Source organism: Artemia franciscana, chromosome 7 (assembly GCF_032884065.1).
Source record: "Artemia franciscana chromosome 7, ASM3288406v1, whole genome shotgun sequence".
Taxonomy (NCBI): Eukaryota; Metazoa; Arthropoda; class Branchiopoda; order Anostraca; family Artemiidae; genus Artemia; species Artemia franciscana.
In genome coordinates, this window is record NC_088869.1 from 10,716,202 (window position 1) to 10,731,818 (window position 15,617).

At 35.4% G+C, this 15,617-nt stretch overlaps 1 protein-coding gene across 2 annotated transcripts in view; it reads right to left on the bottom strand.

Moving 5' to 3' along the window:
• LOC136028833 (kinesin-related protein 4-like) overlaps positions 1 to 15,617 on the bottom strand; it is a 156,470-nt gene that overhangs the window by 13,180 nt on the left and 127,673 nt on the right. For both annotated transcript variants that reach the window (XM_065706765.1, XM_065706764.1), the window contains 3 exons: positions 14,370 to 14,571; positions 2,898 to 5,851; positions 436 to 582 (listed from right to left, as the gene is read on the bottom strand). In XM_065706765.1, coding sequence (XP_065562837.1) covers positions 436 to 582; positions 2,898 to 5,851; positions 14,370 to 14,571 — 3,303 coding nt within the window. The remainder of the gene's footprint in view (positions 1 to 435; positions 583 to 2,897; positions 5,852 to 14,369; positions 14,572 to 15,617) is intronic.

Consider the following 15,617-nt stretch of genomic DNA (forward strand, 5'->3'; position numbering starts at 1 on the left):
GGCAGGGAAGATTGTACCATCAACTATGAAGCTGTCCTTAAAAAAACAGGAACCCTCATCTTGCCCTAATTTTCCAGCTCTTGAATTTGACTGCACACATTTTCAAAAAAAAATTATACATGGTACATTCGTCTGACTGTAAAATTGGTTGTGTTGGTAACTCTCGCCTAACTATCAATCTTAAGCTCTGGAAACGATTGCATGACTTTATACAACGAGTACCTGAAGTGAGAATTTCTTACGATCAGTCAGTAGGTATTCGATGCTCACAAGGGTGCACATTACTTTTTTTACTTAATTTTTTTTTTTATCCTGACGAGCAACAGGCTCTACTGCTAGTGACTACTAACAGCAAATAATGACAGCAATAGTCTCTTATAAGAAAGGGTGTGCCACTTGTTTTGAGGGTATTACTACTTTTCAAGGAAGCCTTACCTTGACCTGATTTTCCAGCTCTTGAATTTGACTGCAGGCAGAGTCCAGCCGAGCTTTATAAGCAGCACATTGCTCTTCTACTTTTGATTTAATCTCGAGTGCTAGATTAGCCTCCTTTAGAGCGCAAAGAGCAGATTCTCTCTGAGTCTGAAAAAAAAGATTTAATTGACAAAAAAAATTCAAGATGTTCGAAAAAAGAACATTGGCAGATCTTAAAGCTTTAATAAGAGCAACTAAATTACCACCAACAAAACTAATTACTTATTTGGACAAAATAAATGTTTCAAAACGACATGACAAGAACTGCCTCTGATCGGCATGACCGTGTAAGGCGTTTAAAAAATGAAATCGTTTATTTTTTTTTTTATGTCACGACCTGCATTTAATGATGAAACGGTCACTGGTATTCAAACAGCATTCGGAATATAGAGCTTGGTTCGCCGGTTCTAATGCAATGCAACACGCAGAAGACCCATTCGGAACTTATTTTTTATTCGTTTTTCATACCGGGGCAATCGATCTAATTCTCCACTAAAAAAAAAGAAAAAGAAAAAAAAGAAAAAAAAAATCATACCTGGTTGGGAAAACAGAGAAAATTATTGGCGAAGTAAGGGGCACCTTAGGATGGTAGATGGCTATATTAAAATAATTATTGCAAAAAATTAGTACCTGAAAGTACACTTCCGAACTAACTCGGCCCCTTAAAGTTTCCCTCTTCAAAATGACCCATATATAAGCAAAATCAAAAGCAGCTCAATTAGGTGGCTTCAGGAAAATACCCAATGCACAAAATCCGAGTTTCTCAAGATAGGTCATTTATACTAGGCAAGGTAGAACACGAATTTAGATTTAGGAGTTTGATAAGTTGTAATTCCCTGTAGGTCCCAAAGGGGAACTGATTTGTAGTTGACATCAGTTTCTGTGTGTTTTTCTATATATGGTGTCTATAAATACATGCGTCAACGTTAAGGATTGAATATCTATAAAAATCCGCGCAAAAGATAGTAATCCCGGATCTATACCCTAAAATACAGCAACATTCATAAGTTTTTTCACAGTATCTTAAAATGTTCCAATAATTTACTTTTTTCTGATGCTTCCACGCATACTCCCCCACTTCATAGTACACGTACAAACCTACCCCTTTATTGTGGTCCTTTTGGATCATTCAAAATTAATCAAACTTTGAAAATAAATAACAAGAAAATCAAAGTTAGCAGCTTGTTTATCAATAATGAAGTCACTCATTTAACAGAACACTTAAATTTACATATCATAAAACATAAAACTGAAATACTGATGCTCTTAAATATATGCAAAAAAGACGGCAAATTAGCAAATTGTTAATTTACTTTACCATATGCAATCTTTCTTTTTTAGAAAATAGAATAACATCAGATAGAGCAAATGATCTGAAAGTGGGGACAAAATGAATGAATTTGAGAGGCTTCGAGAGTCAAGCGTATGAGAGTTGGTCGAAAATTATAGCTTTGTTTGAATAGGCAGCATCATTAGTATTGATAGTGGATACAGCAGATATAAAAAGTGGAAGTGGAAAAGTGGAAAAAGAAAAGTGGAAAAGTGGCAAGACGCATAGTGTTTCTTTTATAAATGAAAGAGAATCAGGATTAATACGTGATTACCCGAATTCAAACGAGGGGATACCTTCACTTAAATAGGTGGCATTGTCAGTAAGGATGGTGGATGCAGTGAAGATATAAAAGGTAAATACCGAAGGTAAAGGGTATCTTTTTAACCATTAGGGGGAAAATGAGACGAAGAGGTACTTCGCCAAACTGGACAGGTAAAAACACTGTTAAAAAGGTAGCTTTATTAGTGAGGATGGAGCTTGTAGTTACATCAGGATCATGTGTTTTCCGCCCCATCTCGTATCTGACATAAAAAAAAGTAAGTGACCAAGGCAAGGGGTGGTTTTTTGCAAATAAGGGAGAAATGAGGATGAATCGGTGCCTAGCTGAGTTGAACAAATGGGTAGTTTCAATTAGCTAGGTAGCATTAATAGAAAAATTGGTGGATACAGTCACAATGTAGAAAGTAAACAGCAAAGGCAATATATTGTTATTTCTGTAGTCGATTAAAGTTTGGAAGAATAAGAAGATACATCTTAGAGCTGAGACTAGGATATCACGAGACACGGAAGCAACGGTCACCAAGTATGCATTGAGCTAAAGCTGCTTGTTACTACGATAATCTTTAAAATAGGTAGAAATTAATCGTTTAATGGTATATTATACCTTTGACTTAGTCTGGCAAGTAGACAGGAACGTAATCCCAGAAAGGAGGGCCCAAAATTACAAAAAGAGAAATAAACTAACATAAAACTGCAATTAAATAGAAAGTATGAAAAAAATAATGATATCTACATCAAACAGGATCCTGAGCCCACATTGCAGTGCAGTTGCCAGAACATATCGAGACAAGAGATAAGAAAAAAAACGAACCTCTAATGTAGCATATTCATTCCTGAGATGTTTCAATTCGTATTCAGTATTTGCCACCGTTGTCATTTTCTCCTCTAATTCAGTAATCTTAAGAGCAGAGTCAGTTAACAGATCCTGAACTTGGTCAAACTCAGCCATTTTCAGTTTTAAGTCGGCAATGTCTTTGCTTTGATTGCTTATGATTTCTTCAGCTGAATTTGACGATTGCCGGAAAGTGGTGACTTCAGCTTCAAGGTTTGAGTGGGACAAGCGGAGTGCGTCATGCTCTTTTTGTAAATTTGCCAATTCTTTTTCTTTTTCTAAAAGCTGCTCTTTAACTTCGCGGACTGCATCATTTTGGCTGGCAAAAAGATCTTGACTAGATTTTAGTAGTTGAATTTCTTCTTTGGTTCTTGCTAGCAGGTCTTCCACTACTTCTTTTTCTTTTGTAACTTGAGCTAATTCATTTTCCTTTTTATTAATCTCATCGGCATGATGGCGAGATAGATTTTCGAATTCTTTTAATTTTGAACTCATGTCTGACTCAACAGTTATCAATTCATTTCTTGTTTCTTCTAATGCCTTTTTCAGTTGCTCCACGATGGAAGTCTTATCACTAATTTGACTTTTAAGCTGATCGTTTTCAGTTGCTAACATTTTTCTCTCCTCTGAAAGTAACGTAATCACAGCCAATTTTTCTTCAATAGTTTTTCTCATTTCAATAGCACTAGAATTTGATTCAGTCAGCTTAGACTGAAGCTTCTCAACTTCCATAATTAGTTCAATTTTATCATCCTGAAGGGCTTTATAGAGGGTTGTTGTTTCTTCAAGGGTCTTGGTCAACTCTTGAAATTGACAATTTTTAACGGCAAGTTCTCCAATTTTAACCTGCAATGACTCAGCTTCAGCAATTTTTGCGTCTAGTTTCATCTGAAAGTCTTTTTCACACTCAACAAAACGCAGCAATTCTTGTTCTTTCTCATCCTGGATGGCTGTTAGTTCTTTACGTAATGACAGAATCTCTTCATTCCCTTTAGAAATGGCTTCATTTAGTTTTTCATTTTCAGCAGAGGATATTTGTATTTGAAGTTGGCCTTCCATGTCCGAAATTTGTATTTTTAAATGGTTAATTGATTCTTTCTGATCATCAGACAATTTTTGTTTTTCTTGAACCGAAGCGAGTAGCTGTTCATTTTCTTCTTGCAGAGTCTGGCTGTTGGCTTTGAACATGACCACTTCATTTTTAAGGTTAGCTAAACATATTTTTGGCTCTTCATTTTTAACATCATCTTTGATATTAGCTCGGGCTTCACTAAGTTGTGCAGCAGTCTCGTTTAAACTGTTCTTCAACAACTCGATTTCTCTAACTTGTTCATTCAATACAGTCTGGTTAGCTTCCAACTCACTAATATGTCCATTCAAGCTAGCCAAAAGCTTTTTCTGCTCATTAATCAAGCCTTCTTTTTCGTTCAGATTGTCACGTAGTGTTTTAAGTTCTTCTTCAAGGCCTTCTTTGTGTATACCTAAATCTCTGATCTCAGTTTGGAGGCTAGAAACATACCCTTCCAATTCCGCAATCTTCGTCATAGCTTCCCTACTCTTTTCTTGCTCTTCTTCTATTATTTGTTGATGATTTTTAGTAGCGACATCCTTATCAGAATAAGCCTCATCAAGTTTTGATTGAAGTGCATTAATGTTCACTTCTAGGACCTTTATATAAGATGTGCGTTCGTTCAATTTTGACTGCAATTCAGTCACTTCTTCCATCGCCGATTGGTTACTCTCGTTCGTCCTCTTTAATGACTCCAAAGACAGTTGAAGACACTTAACCTCTTCATTCTTGGAAATAAGTTTTTCAGTGTAAGATTTAACTTCATCTTCGAGTTTTTCGGTCAGGTCTTCCAAGAGATTAATTCGTGATGTTTTTTCACTCATTTCTTTTTCATAACTCTGTTTAACTTCTTCAATCTCAGTTTCATAGTCAGCAACTAGACACATCGCAGTATCACTGGCTTCTTTAGCTGATACTAATTCCTCCTTAAGCGTATTAATTCTCTCTTTCAAATCTTTTGTTTCTTCAAAATGACAATGAGTTAGGGCAATCTCTTTTTTAAGTTTTTCTATCTCTGTAAGGCGATCTTCAGCTAGCTTGGTTAATGACTCTGATGATATTTTTGTATGTTTGATCTCCTCTGATATTTCAACAAATAATCTTGTTTTCTCGTTCAAATGCTTTTCCAAAACGTCCTTTTCATGGGAAATGATTTTGATGTCACTTTCCAAGACCTCAATTTGTGATTTTGACTCTTCATAATGGTTCTTGGAATCCAGGAGATTTTTTTCAGAGTCGGCTAACTTGCTAGAGAGATTATAGATGGCATCTTCTTTCTCTTGGATTATTTTCTTGTATTCTTCACTCATTTCTTTTTCTTGTTGTAATTCTTTGATCTTGGTTTCGTAATCAGCAACTGGACACATCACAGCATCACTGGCTTCTTTAGCTGATTTTAATTCTTCTTGAAGAGTATTAATTCTTTCTTTCAATTCTACTGTTTCTTCAAATTGACAATGAGTTAAGGCAATCTCTTTCTTAAGATTTTCAATCTCTGTAAGACGATCTTGAGCTAACTTGGTTGATGATTCTGATGATGTTTTTGTGTTTTTGATCTCCTCTGAAATTTCAACAACTAAACTTGTTGTCTCACTCAATTGCTTTTCCAAAACGTCCTTTTCATGGGAAATGGTTTGGGTGTCACTTTCCAAAACCTTAATTTGTGATTTTGACTCTTCAAAAAGGTTTTTCAAATCCAGGAGATTTTTTTCTAGGTCGACTATTTTACCAGAGAGAGTATGGATGATCTCTTCTTTCTCTTGGATTGTTAGGTTGTATTTTTCTTGGTCTTCTTTGATTACACCCTGGAGAACAGCCAGCTGATTCTTAACAACTTCAATTTCATTAGATGATAATGTTTCAGCTGAAAATTAAATAACAAAATCAATTCCAAAATAAGAAAATTAAATCCGTTTAATTCGGTACATTCAGAAATGTTCAATGCTTTATCAGTATTATACAAGGAAATTCTCAACTTATATTTACAAAAATATTAAATTCTAAATACTTTCTTCGTAATTGTCAGTCTTTTTGCCTAATGAAGAACTCAACAAAGCATGTGTGTGACGTTATATATATATATATATATATATATCTATATATATAAAAATAAGTTGTCTGTCTGTGGATCTGTGGATCAGGTGACGTCATGTTTCTGTGTCGGCTGACGTCATGTTAAAAAACTAAAAAAAGGAAACAAAAAGAAAAATAAAGGAGAAAAACAAAACTAAAAAATAAAAATAAAAAAAAACTAAAAAGAAAAAAGAAAAAAAACTAAAAAAACTAAAAAAATGTAAAAACCAAAAAAAAACTAAAAAGAAAAAAAGGGGAAAAATACAAAAATTTATTTCATCACTTACCATTTCAAAAACGAATGTATATACAGACTGGGACACCGGAATACAAATGACGACCGGGACACAGGGAATATAAATGACGACCGGGACACAGGGACACAACTACAACGGGGACGCCGGGGGGCACAGGGGGATATATAAATGACGATGGGGAAACAGAGAATGTTCGATTAGCAATCACCATCAACAAAGCTCAAGGGCAATCATTAGAATCATGAGGTATAGATCTGAATACGGATTGTTTTCCCATGGACCATTATATGTTGCATGTTCAAGAGTCGGTAAACCTGACAATCTATTTATATGCACAGACAATGGGAAAGCAAAGAATGTTGTATATTCGCAAGTTTTACGTAGTTAAAAACATATATATATCTATATTCACAGGTGGGACATAGGGACACAACTACAATGGCGCGTAACTAATATGGCGCGTAACGACTTACGCGCGCGGGGGGGCTTGGGGGGCACGAAGCGCCCCCACCAACTAGGTGTTGGGGTGGCGCGAAGCGCCACCCCAACAGCTAGTATATATATATATATATATATATATATATATATATATATATATATATATATATATATATATATATATATATATATATATATATATATATATATCTATGCTAGATTGTAGACTAATTTCTCCTAAAATGTTCCAGGGCATTTCTAAAGCATTTTATTCCTTAGCCCGTGAAATATTTGGTCAAAGCTGTCGAATTTTGTTATAAGGGAAAATGTTATTTTTTAGTTATGTCTTGTTTGAATTGTAGTTTCTCTTGAACCACTTTTCTGCTCACCCTTAGAAGTAAATTATGGCGTTCCCCAGGGATTAATTTCAGGGCCTGTGGTATTTTCATTTCATACAAAAATCTGTTTTATATGGTATATAAACAAACACCTATAAGTTACTGTAGACTGGACCACCTACATCTTTTCACATCCTCAATGGCAACTACAGTTCGCCACTTTCAGATGACGTACGTGCTTCTTTCTGTGATGACCACGCCGTCGGTAGTTTTGGAACAAATGAATCAGATCTTATGTCAAATCTAGCATTTTTTTTCTCTCTTTCTAAATTCAATGGTTTGATGTTAATATATTACCCTAAATTTACCCAAAAATTGAAGTTTCTTTTTATTTTCTCACACGTTTTTTAGGTTTTTCCTCAGTTATCTAAAATCCACCTGTCAAATGGGGCTAGATCTAAGGATTGATACGTCCGATTCGTAAGCATTCTTATTGATAAAAACTGTCTCTCAAAAGTGACACTGATTTGATTAAAATGAAGAGATACAGAAGTCTTATGTAATTAAGAAAGCTTAAGCATACTTTTCCCTCTTTTTAAAATCACTTTCTCAGGTTTATTATAAAGTCAGAAACCTCATTCAGGAATGAAATCGTTCACAAGTTATCCCTTTACTAGCTCTTGAGTCACTAAATATTCTTTAGGAAGCATCTTCTACTTATTTATGTTTCCAGGTGACCTCCCTCAGCCCCTGTGCAGTACGTCATCTTCTATCTTTGGATAAAACAATTATCATTTTCATAATACAAATTACATTCGAATTCCTTTTATTCCCTGCGTACGGTCGGTTTTCACTCTTATAATTGTTAATAATGCTGTAGGGAATAAGATGCCTGAATTCACTCGAAAGTGCCACTCCTTTAGCCAATTCCAAAAAATTGTAAAACATTTTTGGTTTCCTAGAATTTTTAAATTCCTTCTTTTCTTTGCTATTCTTTTTCTCTTTTTTGGTGTCGGACTGATTAAGTCAATTTATTTATTCAATGCATTTAAATTTGTTCTTCTATTTCGCCCCTTTTTTGGTGAGTGATGTTTATCTGTATAAACTTTTTTTTATTATTTAATGCTTATCTGAATCATACATCTCCCCCTCCTTTACAGGCTTAGGAGCCTTATGGGGAATACTACCATGTATTCAATGTATGTTTAATTAATTGTAAGTAAATTTTATCTTGTTAGGTGTGTTGCTTCAACAATTAACTATAATTAAGCCAATGAGAATATAAAATAGTGTGAAACAGAAAATTACCAACTGGGATTAAACCTCCATTAAAAAAAAAAAAAAAAAAAAAAAAAAAAAAAAAAAAAAAAAAAAACTTCACAGGGTGGCATCATTATTCAGATAGAAAAAAGTAGGGTTAATAAAATTCATACATAGCGTCCTGTAGGGGTACAGTGGGTTTTATCTCAGCTTGGTAATACGAAACCCTGAGTTCAAACCTGGCTGTATAAGCACAGTGCAGGGCTCAAAATTTGATTCCGTGTATGAGATTATGCGGATGCGTCTCCAAATTAATCCAAACAAGAAGAAGAAGATAGATAGGCATATATAATAGTTTGAGCAGCCTCTAAAAATATTTTGGGCCTTGGGTTTCACTCCCATCATAGTATCATTGATACTAGATCAGTACTGCTTTACTATTCTTTTTATTTTTCATTCAAGTAGTATCATTGGACCATTCAAGCACCATCTTCAAGACATGTCAGTTCTACACGCAGTTTATTTACTATTATTATTCATTTATTTGTTCGTTATCTATTATTGTTCGTTATATTTATTGTAGTCTAATGACTCAAATAATATCACGATGAATAATCTTAGAAGAGTCTTAGTTACTCGGCCCCCGGTTAATCGTCAAAGGGAACGTATCAAGTACTATGTGCCCACAGAACCTGAGACATGGGTGGAATTCATCGAAACTTAGAAAAGCAACTAAAAGGGCAAGAAAAGTCCTGAATTTGAGCAGAAGCCCTGAATCTTTTGAGTGTCTTCTGAGCAACCAGATTTTGGGAACCAACGTTTTTTGCTCCTTTTGAATGGAACCATAAGGGAAACGCTAGGGAATTGAGCAAAATTGTCCCTGAAGCGATAGAAACAAAACGAATTCAATTATGCATCTTTAAATAGAAACATAGCGCATGCAAAACTTGGTCTAAGAAAAATCCACCTCGAGCAAAATCGAACTTCAAAAATTTTAACAAAACGAAAATACTTAAGGCGTTAAAAACACAATCCACAACAAACATAACCAAGGAAAAGCCATCTACTCAGCATGGGAAAATCAACCACTTGGGAAAGCCAACAAGCATAATCTCGGAATGCTCAATACAGAAAAAGATATCTTAAAACCCGAAATATACAAAAATATTGCTCCTGTTAATCTTGAATCATACCAGGACACAAGGACAGACCTCAAAAGTGATTTGGCCTACCGGTCCCAGGCCTACTGGAGAACCTGTCTTAAGTTTCCAGCCTAGAAACCCATTTTACGCGTTTTCAGTACCATGTACCCGCGGAAGCAGTGGCATCGGTAGAATTCATCCAAACTTCTAAAAGTCTAAAAGACCAAGGGAAGTCCTGAATTTAAGTTGAAACTCTGAATCCTTCTGAATAACCTATGAGCAGCCAGATTTTGGAAACACCCCCTTTTTTGTTCCTTTTGAATGAAATTACTTTAATAAGGAATCACTATGAAATTAGGCAGTTGTCCGAAGAACGATGGAAATAAAGTGAATTTAAGCAATAATACATCTTTTAATGGAGATATAGGGAATACATACCTAAGATTTTGTACACTAATCTAATAAAAAACTAGATTATGCAATCTAAAATAAAGGTAAAATTATGAACTCGTATATAGAAACAAATTCAAGCTAAAAACCTGAATTTGAAAATATATTTTTAACTTCCATGATACTAATACGCTAAGACTCTACGTTTGGGCTTTTAATTTGAATTTGATTTGTACCGGGGAGTTTTTCATCGTGAGTTGCTTTAATGGTACTTATTTAGTGTTTCTTCTTGTTCGCTGAGGACGGTAACTGGTCAAGGCTGAATTAAACCGTAATATTTTTCTTAAAGGAGGGGGGGGGCCAAATACCCAAAAATGCCATTATTGGTTACCATTTCTCAAATATCGAACAGACAGAGAATTCTTCAGACTCCCACTATACTACTTTCCTCCCTATCTCTTCAGTTTACAAGTAGGGCTCTGGGGAAAACCATGATGTGCTGTCGTTAAATTTAATTATAATGCTCTTCTTAAAGGGGGGGGGGGGCTTTATCCAGTACAGGTACTCATCCGCTCTTTTTTTGCGTATTTCAATGGTGCTTTATTCATAAATAGGAAGTGTATAATGAAGCTCCAATTTTTCCCATTTTTCTTCAGATCATTATTAGTGATAAGAGTCCCGTTCTTGCAAAAATTAATTTGAAAAACTTTTTTTTACAAAACAAATTTTTCAAAGAAAAGTAAAGAGCTCGAAAAAGCCAAAAATTAGCAGAAATAAAGTCAAATAATCTTCCAAGCGTAAAACTACCAAAAATCACTATCAATAAATAAATGAAACTCAAAACGGAGAGAAACTACAATAAATAGCCAAGTCGAACTCAAAACGAGCAAAAACCAACATGAGTAGGGCTGATAACCCTAATGCCTTCTCAAGACCAGAACATAATTTGCACTTTACTGAAAAAAAACAAAACAAAAAAAACCTAGATTGTTAGTTTAATTGACACAAACTGATATTTATTCCTTAAAGTTTTGATAATTTTTATTTATGTAAGTAAATAAGTGAAAACATTAAAAAAAATTTTTTTTTCATTCGGCTTAGTAGCAGTATGCGCATAGCAGCAGCACCTTTGATTTATTCAACATCCCCTTCAACACAGGCTGAAAGTTTCAGCTTAATGCATACCACCAACCGTTCCTGAAGCATTACTGATGCGTCATAGTTGGCATAGTATGTTTCGAATTAGTTCCAACCAGTTTCTATATATCACGAATTTTTCACCTTAACATCCTTAGTTGTAACAGCAGCAGTAGTAGTAATAGTAGCAGTGGAATTATTTGTCAGTAGCATATGCTTTAGTGGCAGTAGTAGTAATAGAAGTAGTAAAAATAGTGATAGTAGCAGAAGTATGAGTAGAATCAGTAGCATTAGGATGCATTTTGGTTAGTTCAACATCCCCCACAATAAGTCATGTTAATTTAAACTTCACACACAAAGCTATTCCTAAGATATTGCTGTTACACCCTTTTGACAATCTGCATGCAGAGGGCGTGTTCTTTGATTCAGTTAATTTCCCCCCCTCAAACTTTCTTGAAAATTTCACCTCCATGCCTTTAGGCATAGTTGTAATAGTAGTCACAGTAGTAATATTGATATTACTAGTTATGGTATCGAATAGCGGTAGTACTACTACCAGGAGTAGTATTAATATATCGCCTTTTGGCCAGTAGAAGATCCCTCTCATACAGTCCTAGAAGTTTCAACTTAATACAACTATCCATTGCTATGACACTGCTGATATGTCCTTTTGATAACCTGTATGTTCATATATTTCTTGAAAGTTTCATCTCAATGCTCTTAGAAGTACAAGTAGTTGCAACATAAGCAATAGTAGTAGTAGTAAATGTAACGGTAGTGTGCATATATTGTCTTTTGGTAAGATAATCTTCCCCTTTAAGTATTCTCGTAAAGTTGCTACTTAATTCCCAAATCAAATCTTGAGATATGCTATTTTGACAATGTCCATTCATTTAGCGTCTTTTGATTTAGTTCAAATCTCCCCATAATACTGTAACTGGAGTAGCGTAGTAGTAGTATTGGTGGTAGTTGTAGTACTATTGGCAGCATGTAAATATTGCCTTTTTATCACCTCCCTTATCATTTCCTGAATTTTCCAAATTAATATACTCAGTTATTCTTGTATTGCACCCTTTTGACAATCCGTATAAACATAACGGGTTTTGATTTAGTTCAATTCTCCCCTCAACATTCTCTGAAAGGCTCACCTGAAAATCTTCGTCTTCTTGGAATGTAAAATTCAAACCTGCATACCTTTCTCAATAACATATACAATGTGTAAAAAATAAATGATTTGCCTAACTTACAGCACTTGTCCTGAGGACTGTGGGGAGGTTGACATCCTCAAAGACATAATTACTAGACCTTCCAACAAGGCTGAACAAAACATCTCTCTTAAAATTTCGATCAGAAATGTTTTAAGGAATGATAGACTTATGGGGGAGGGTTGATTGCCCTGGATTCACGTTTGACTCTTAAAAAAGAGCTCTAAATCTTCCAATTTCCAATCAAATGAGCTCCATCCGATCCAAAATTTATACAACTACCAGTTCCATATGCATTTGTAGAAAATACGACGTATATTGGGGCGGCTACCCCCGATCACTTTGACTCTTAAAAAGTGAACTAGAACATCTGATTTTCAATCCAATAAGCCCCTCCGGAGTTTATACGACCACCATTTCCATAAAAAACCTCATATGCCCTAGGGGCATAACTTACAACACTTGCGCTGAGGGCTGTGGGGGGGGGAGTCGTCCTCAAAGACATAATTTCTAGACCTTTCAACGACGCTGAACAAAATGGCTATCTCAAATTTTGATTAGACGTGTTTTGGGAATTGACAGTCTTGGAGGGAGGCGGGGGGGGCTTGTTGCCCTCTAATCACTTTTGACTGTATAAAAAGACGTTTTCAATTTTAAATCGAATGAGCCTTTTTTGAAGTTTCTACGACAACAAATGGTAATCTCAAATTTTTATCAGATGCATTTCGGGAAAACACGAGGTGTTGGAGGGGGGAGGGTGGGGTATACGGCCTCCGATCACTTTGAATCTAGGGTACTAGAGCTTCTGATTACCAATTCAATGAGCCCCCTCCGAAGATCATAAAACCACCCTTTCTATAAAAAAATTTATATACCCCAAGGGCATAACTTACAACCCTTGCTCTGAGGACTTTGAGGGGTTGTCATCCTCAGAGACATAATTTCCAGACCTTTTAGCACCGCGGAACAAAATAGCTGTCTCAAAATTTTGATTAGATGGGTTTGGGGAAATGGTGGGCGTGGGAGGGGGGCTAGCTGCCCTCCAATCTCTTTTGACGGTTAAAAGAGGCACTAGCCCCTTCAATTTCAAATCGAATAAGTCTTTTTCGAAGTTTCAACAACAACAAATCGCCATCTCAAAATTTCTATCAGTGTACTTCGCAGAAATAAAAGGTGTGTGTGGAGGGCGGGGTACCCACCCTTTTATAACTCTGAATCTTAAAAAGGGCACTAGAACTTCTCATTACCCACCCAAAGGTCCCCTCCTTTCTATATAAACTTTACGTGCCCCCGGGGCATAACTTACAATCCTTGCCCTGAGAGCTGTGGGGGTGGGGGGGGGCTGTCATCCTTTAAGACATATTTTCAGGAACTTTCAACTACGTTGAAACAAATGGCTATCTCAAAATTTTGATTGGACGTGTTTGAGGATACGGTGGGGATGGGAGGGGGTTAGTTGCCCTCCCTCCAATCACTTTCGACTATCAAAAAGCACAGTAGCCCTTTCAATTTCCAATCGACTAAGTTCTTTTCAAAGTTTCTACGACAGCTCCTTCGATACGAAGTGCCCTGGTTTAAACAAACAAACAAACAAAATATAAATAAATATTACATTCTGCCCAAATCGCTCTTTAATTAAACAGCGCTACTGCGCTGCCTATCATATGATTCAAAATTAGCTAAAATCACTACCAGTTGCACAGCCTATTCAGGGCTTGGCTTATTTTTGCTTTTTGCAACAAAAAAAAATTCGACACATTTAGCAAGCAAACCCAACATTTAGAAAAAAAAACTCGGTATAACATTTATCATCCGTTCGATCAATCAATCATTCGACTTAACTGCATTGCCTTACCACTTAACTGCATTCGCCTTACCACTTCCCTTAACACTACGAGAAAACAAGCCTTGCTTCAACAATATCGGGCTCAAGCAGAAGCGAAATGCAAGATTAGTCGTTATGTCAGAAACAGAAAAAGAACAACTTCACAGAGGTACCCGATTTATTTTCGCAAATTAAAAACAGTGTAATTAATAGAAAATTATTATTTATATTCTTCACTTGGGAAGGATACCCCCGTCCCCCAGTGGCCCATGCAAAGAGAAAGAATTATGAGAACAATCTAAAAAAAAAAAACTTACCAATTGAAAATGACGTTGCTTCAATGACACTAAAGCTTTTGTCATCATCCAAGAAGGATACACCAAGACCAGCCATAGAGGTATCTTCTACTTTCCCTTTCATGAATAGGCCAAGAGGTCTTCTAGCAGGGGTTGATGAAAGATTACCCCTGCTCCTTTCATTACAAATATCATCATCTTTGCCTTTGATTTCTTGCAGCGACTAATATGTAACGGATAAAGACTAGTTAAGAAATCATAGTATAATTGTAAAATATACTGAATATAACTTTACAAATTATAATGTTATAAATTAATTATAATGTAAAAACACAAACTTTTAATATAGGACAAGTAAGGAGTTACTCTACTATAGCCGTGACGACTACTCATAGTTCAGAATACTGTTGTTCAACCTTTTTGGTGTCGTGAGAGTATTAAATTTCTTATGTAATTAAGGTTGGCGTCAACTTTTGCTAGAAATTAAATTTAAAAAAAAGTTAAAAAGTTTTTTGAACTAAAAGCAAGAAGCGACATTAAAACTCAAAACGAACAGAAATTATTCTATATATGAAAGGGGCTGTCCCCTCCTTAACGCCCCGCTCTTTAAGCTAAAATTTTTTATTGTTTTAAAATGTAAAGTTGTGAGAATGAGTCTAACTTTAGCGTAAAGAGCGGGGCGTTGAGGAGGGGACAGCCCCTTTCATACACGGAATAATTTCTGTTCGTTTTAAGTTTAATGCCACTTCTTGAAGAATTATCAAGATTCTATGACTTCTAGGGGGTGTTTCCCCCTTTTTTTCAGATAAGACAAATTTCCTCAGGATCGTAACTTCTGATGGGTAAGACTAAAATTGATGAAACTTATATATTTAAAATTAGCATAAAAATCTAATTCTTTTGATGTATATATTGGTATCAAAATTCCGTTTTTTAGAGTTTCAGTTACTATTTAGCAGGGGATACCACGAACTGATAATAGAAAAGACCAGATAGAAAGATAGTTCGTTTTTCCCGGCTTAAGTGTCTGATTGCTCGAATTTTACCAGATTTTGTGATGATTTATATCTGTTTCTAAGAGTATTTTAATTTCGGTCAGCTAAAATTTATAATTACACTTATAATATATACATTACGCTTATAATATAATTATTATAAATTGATAGCTCGTCAAAGTGGTTAAGCTACCCGATGGTGACTTAATTAATCAAGACTTATCCCTCTTACTCCCCTCTTAAAGGCTTTTTCATTGGCCTAATACCAAAAAAT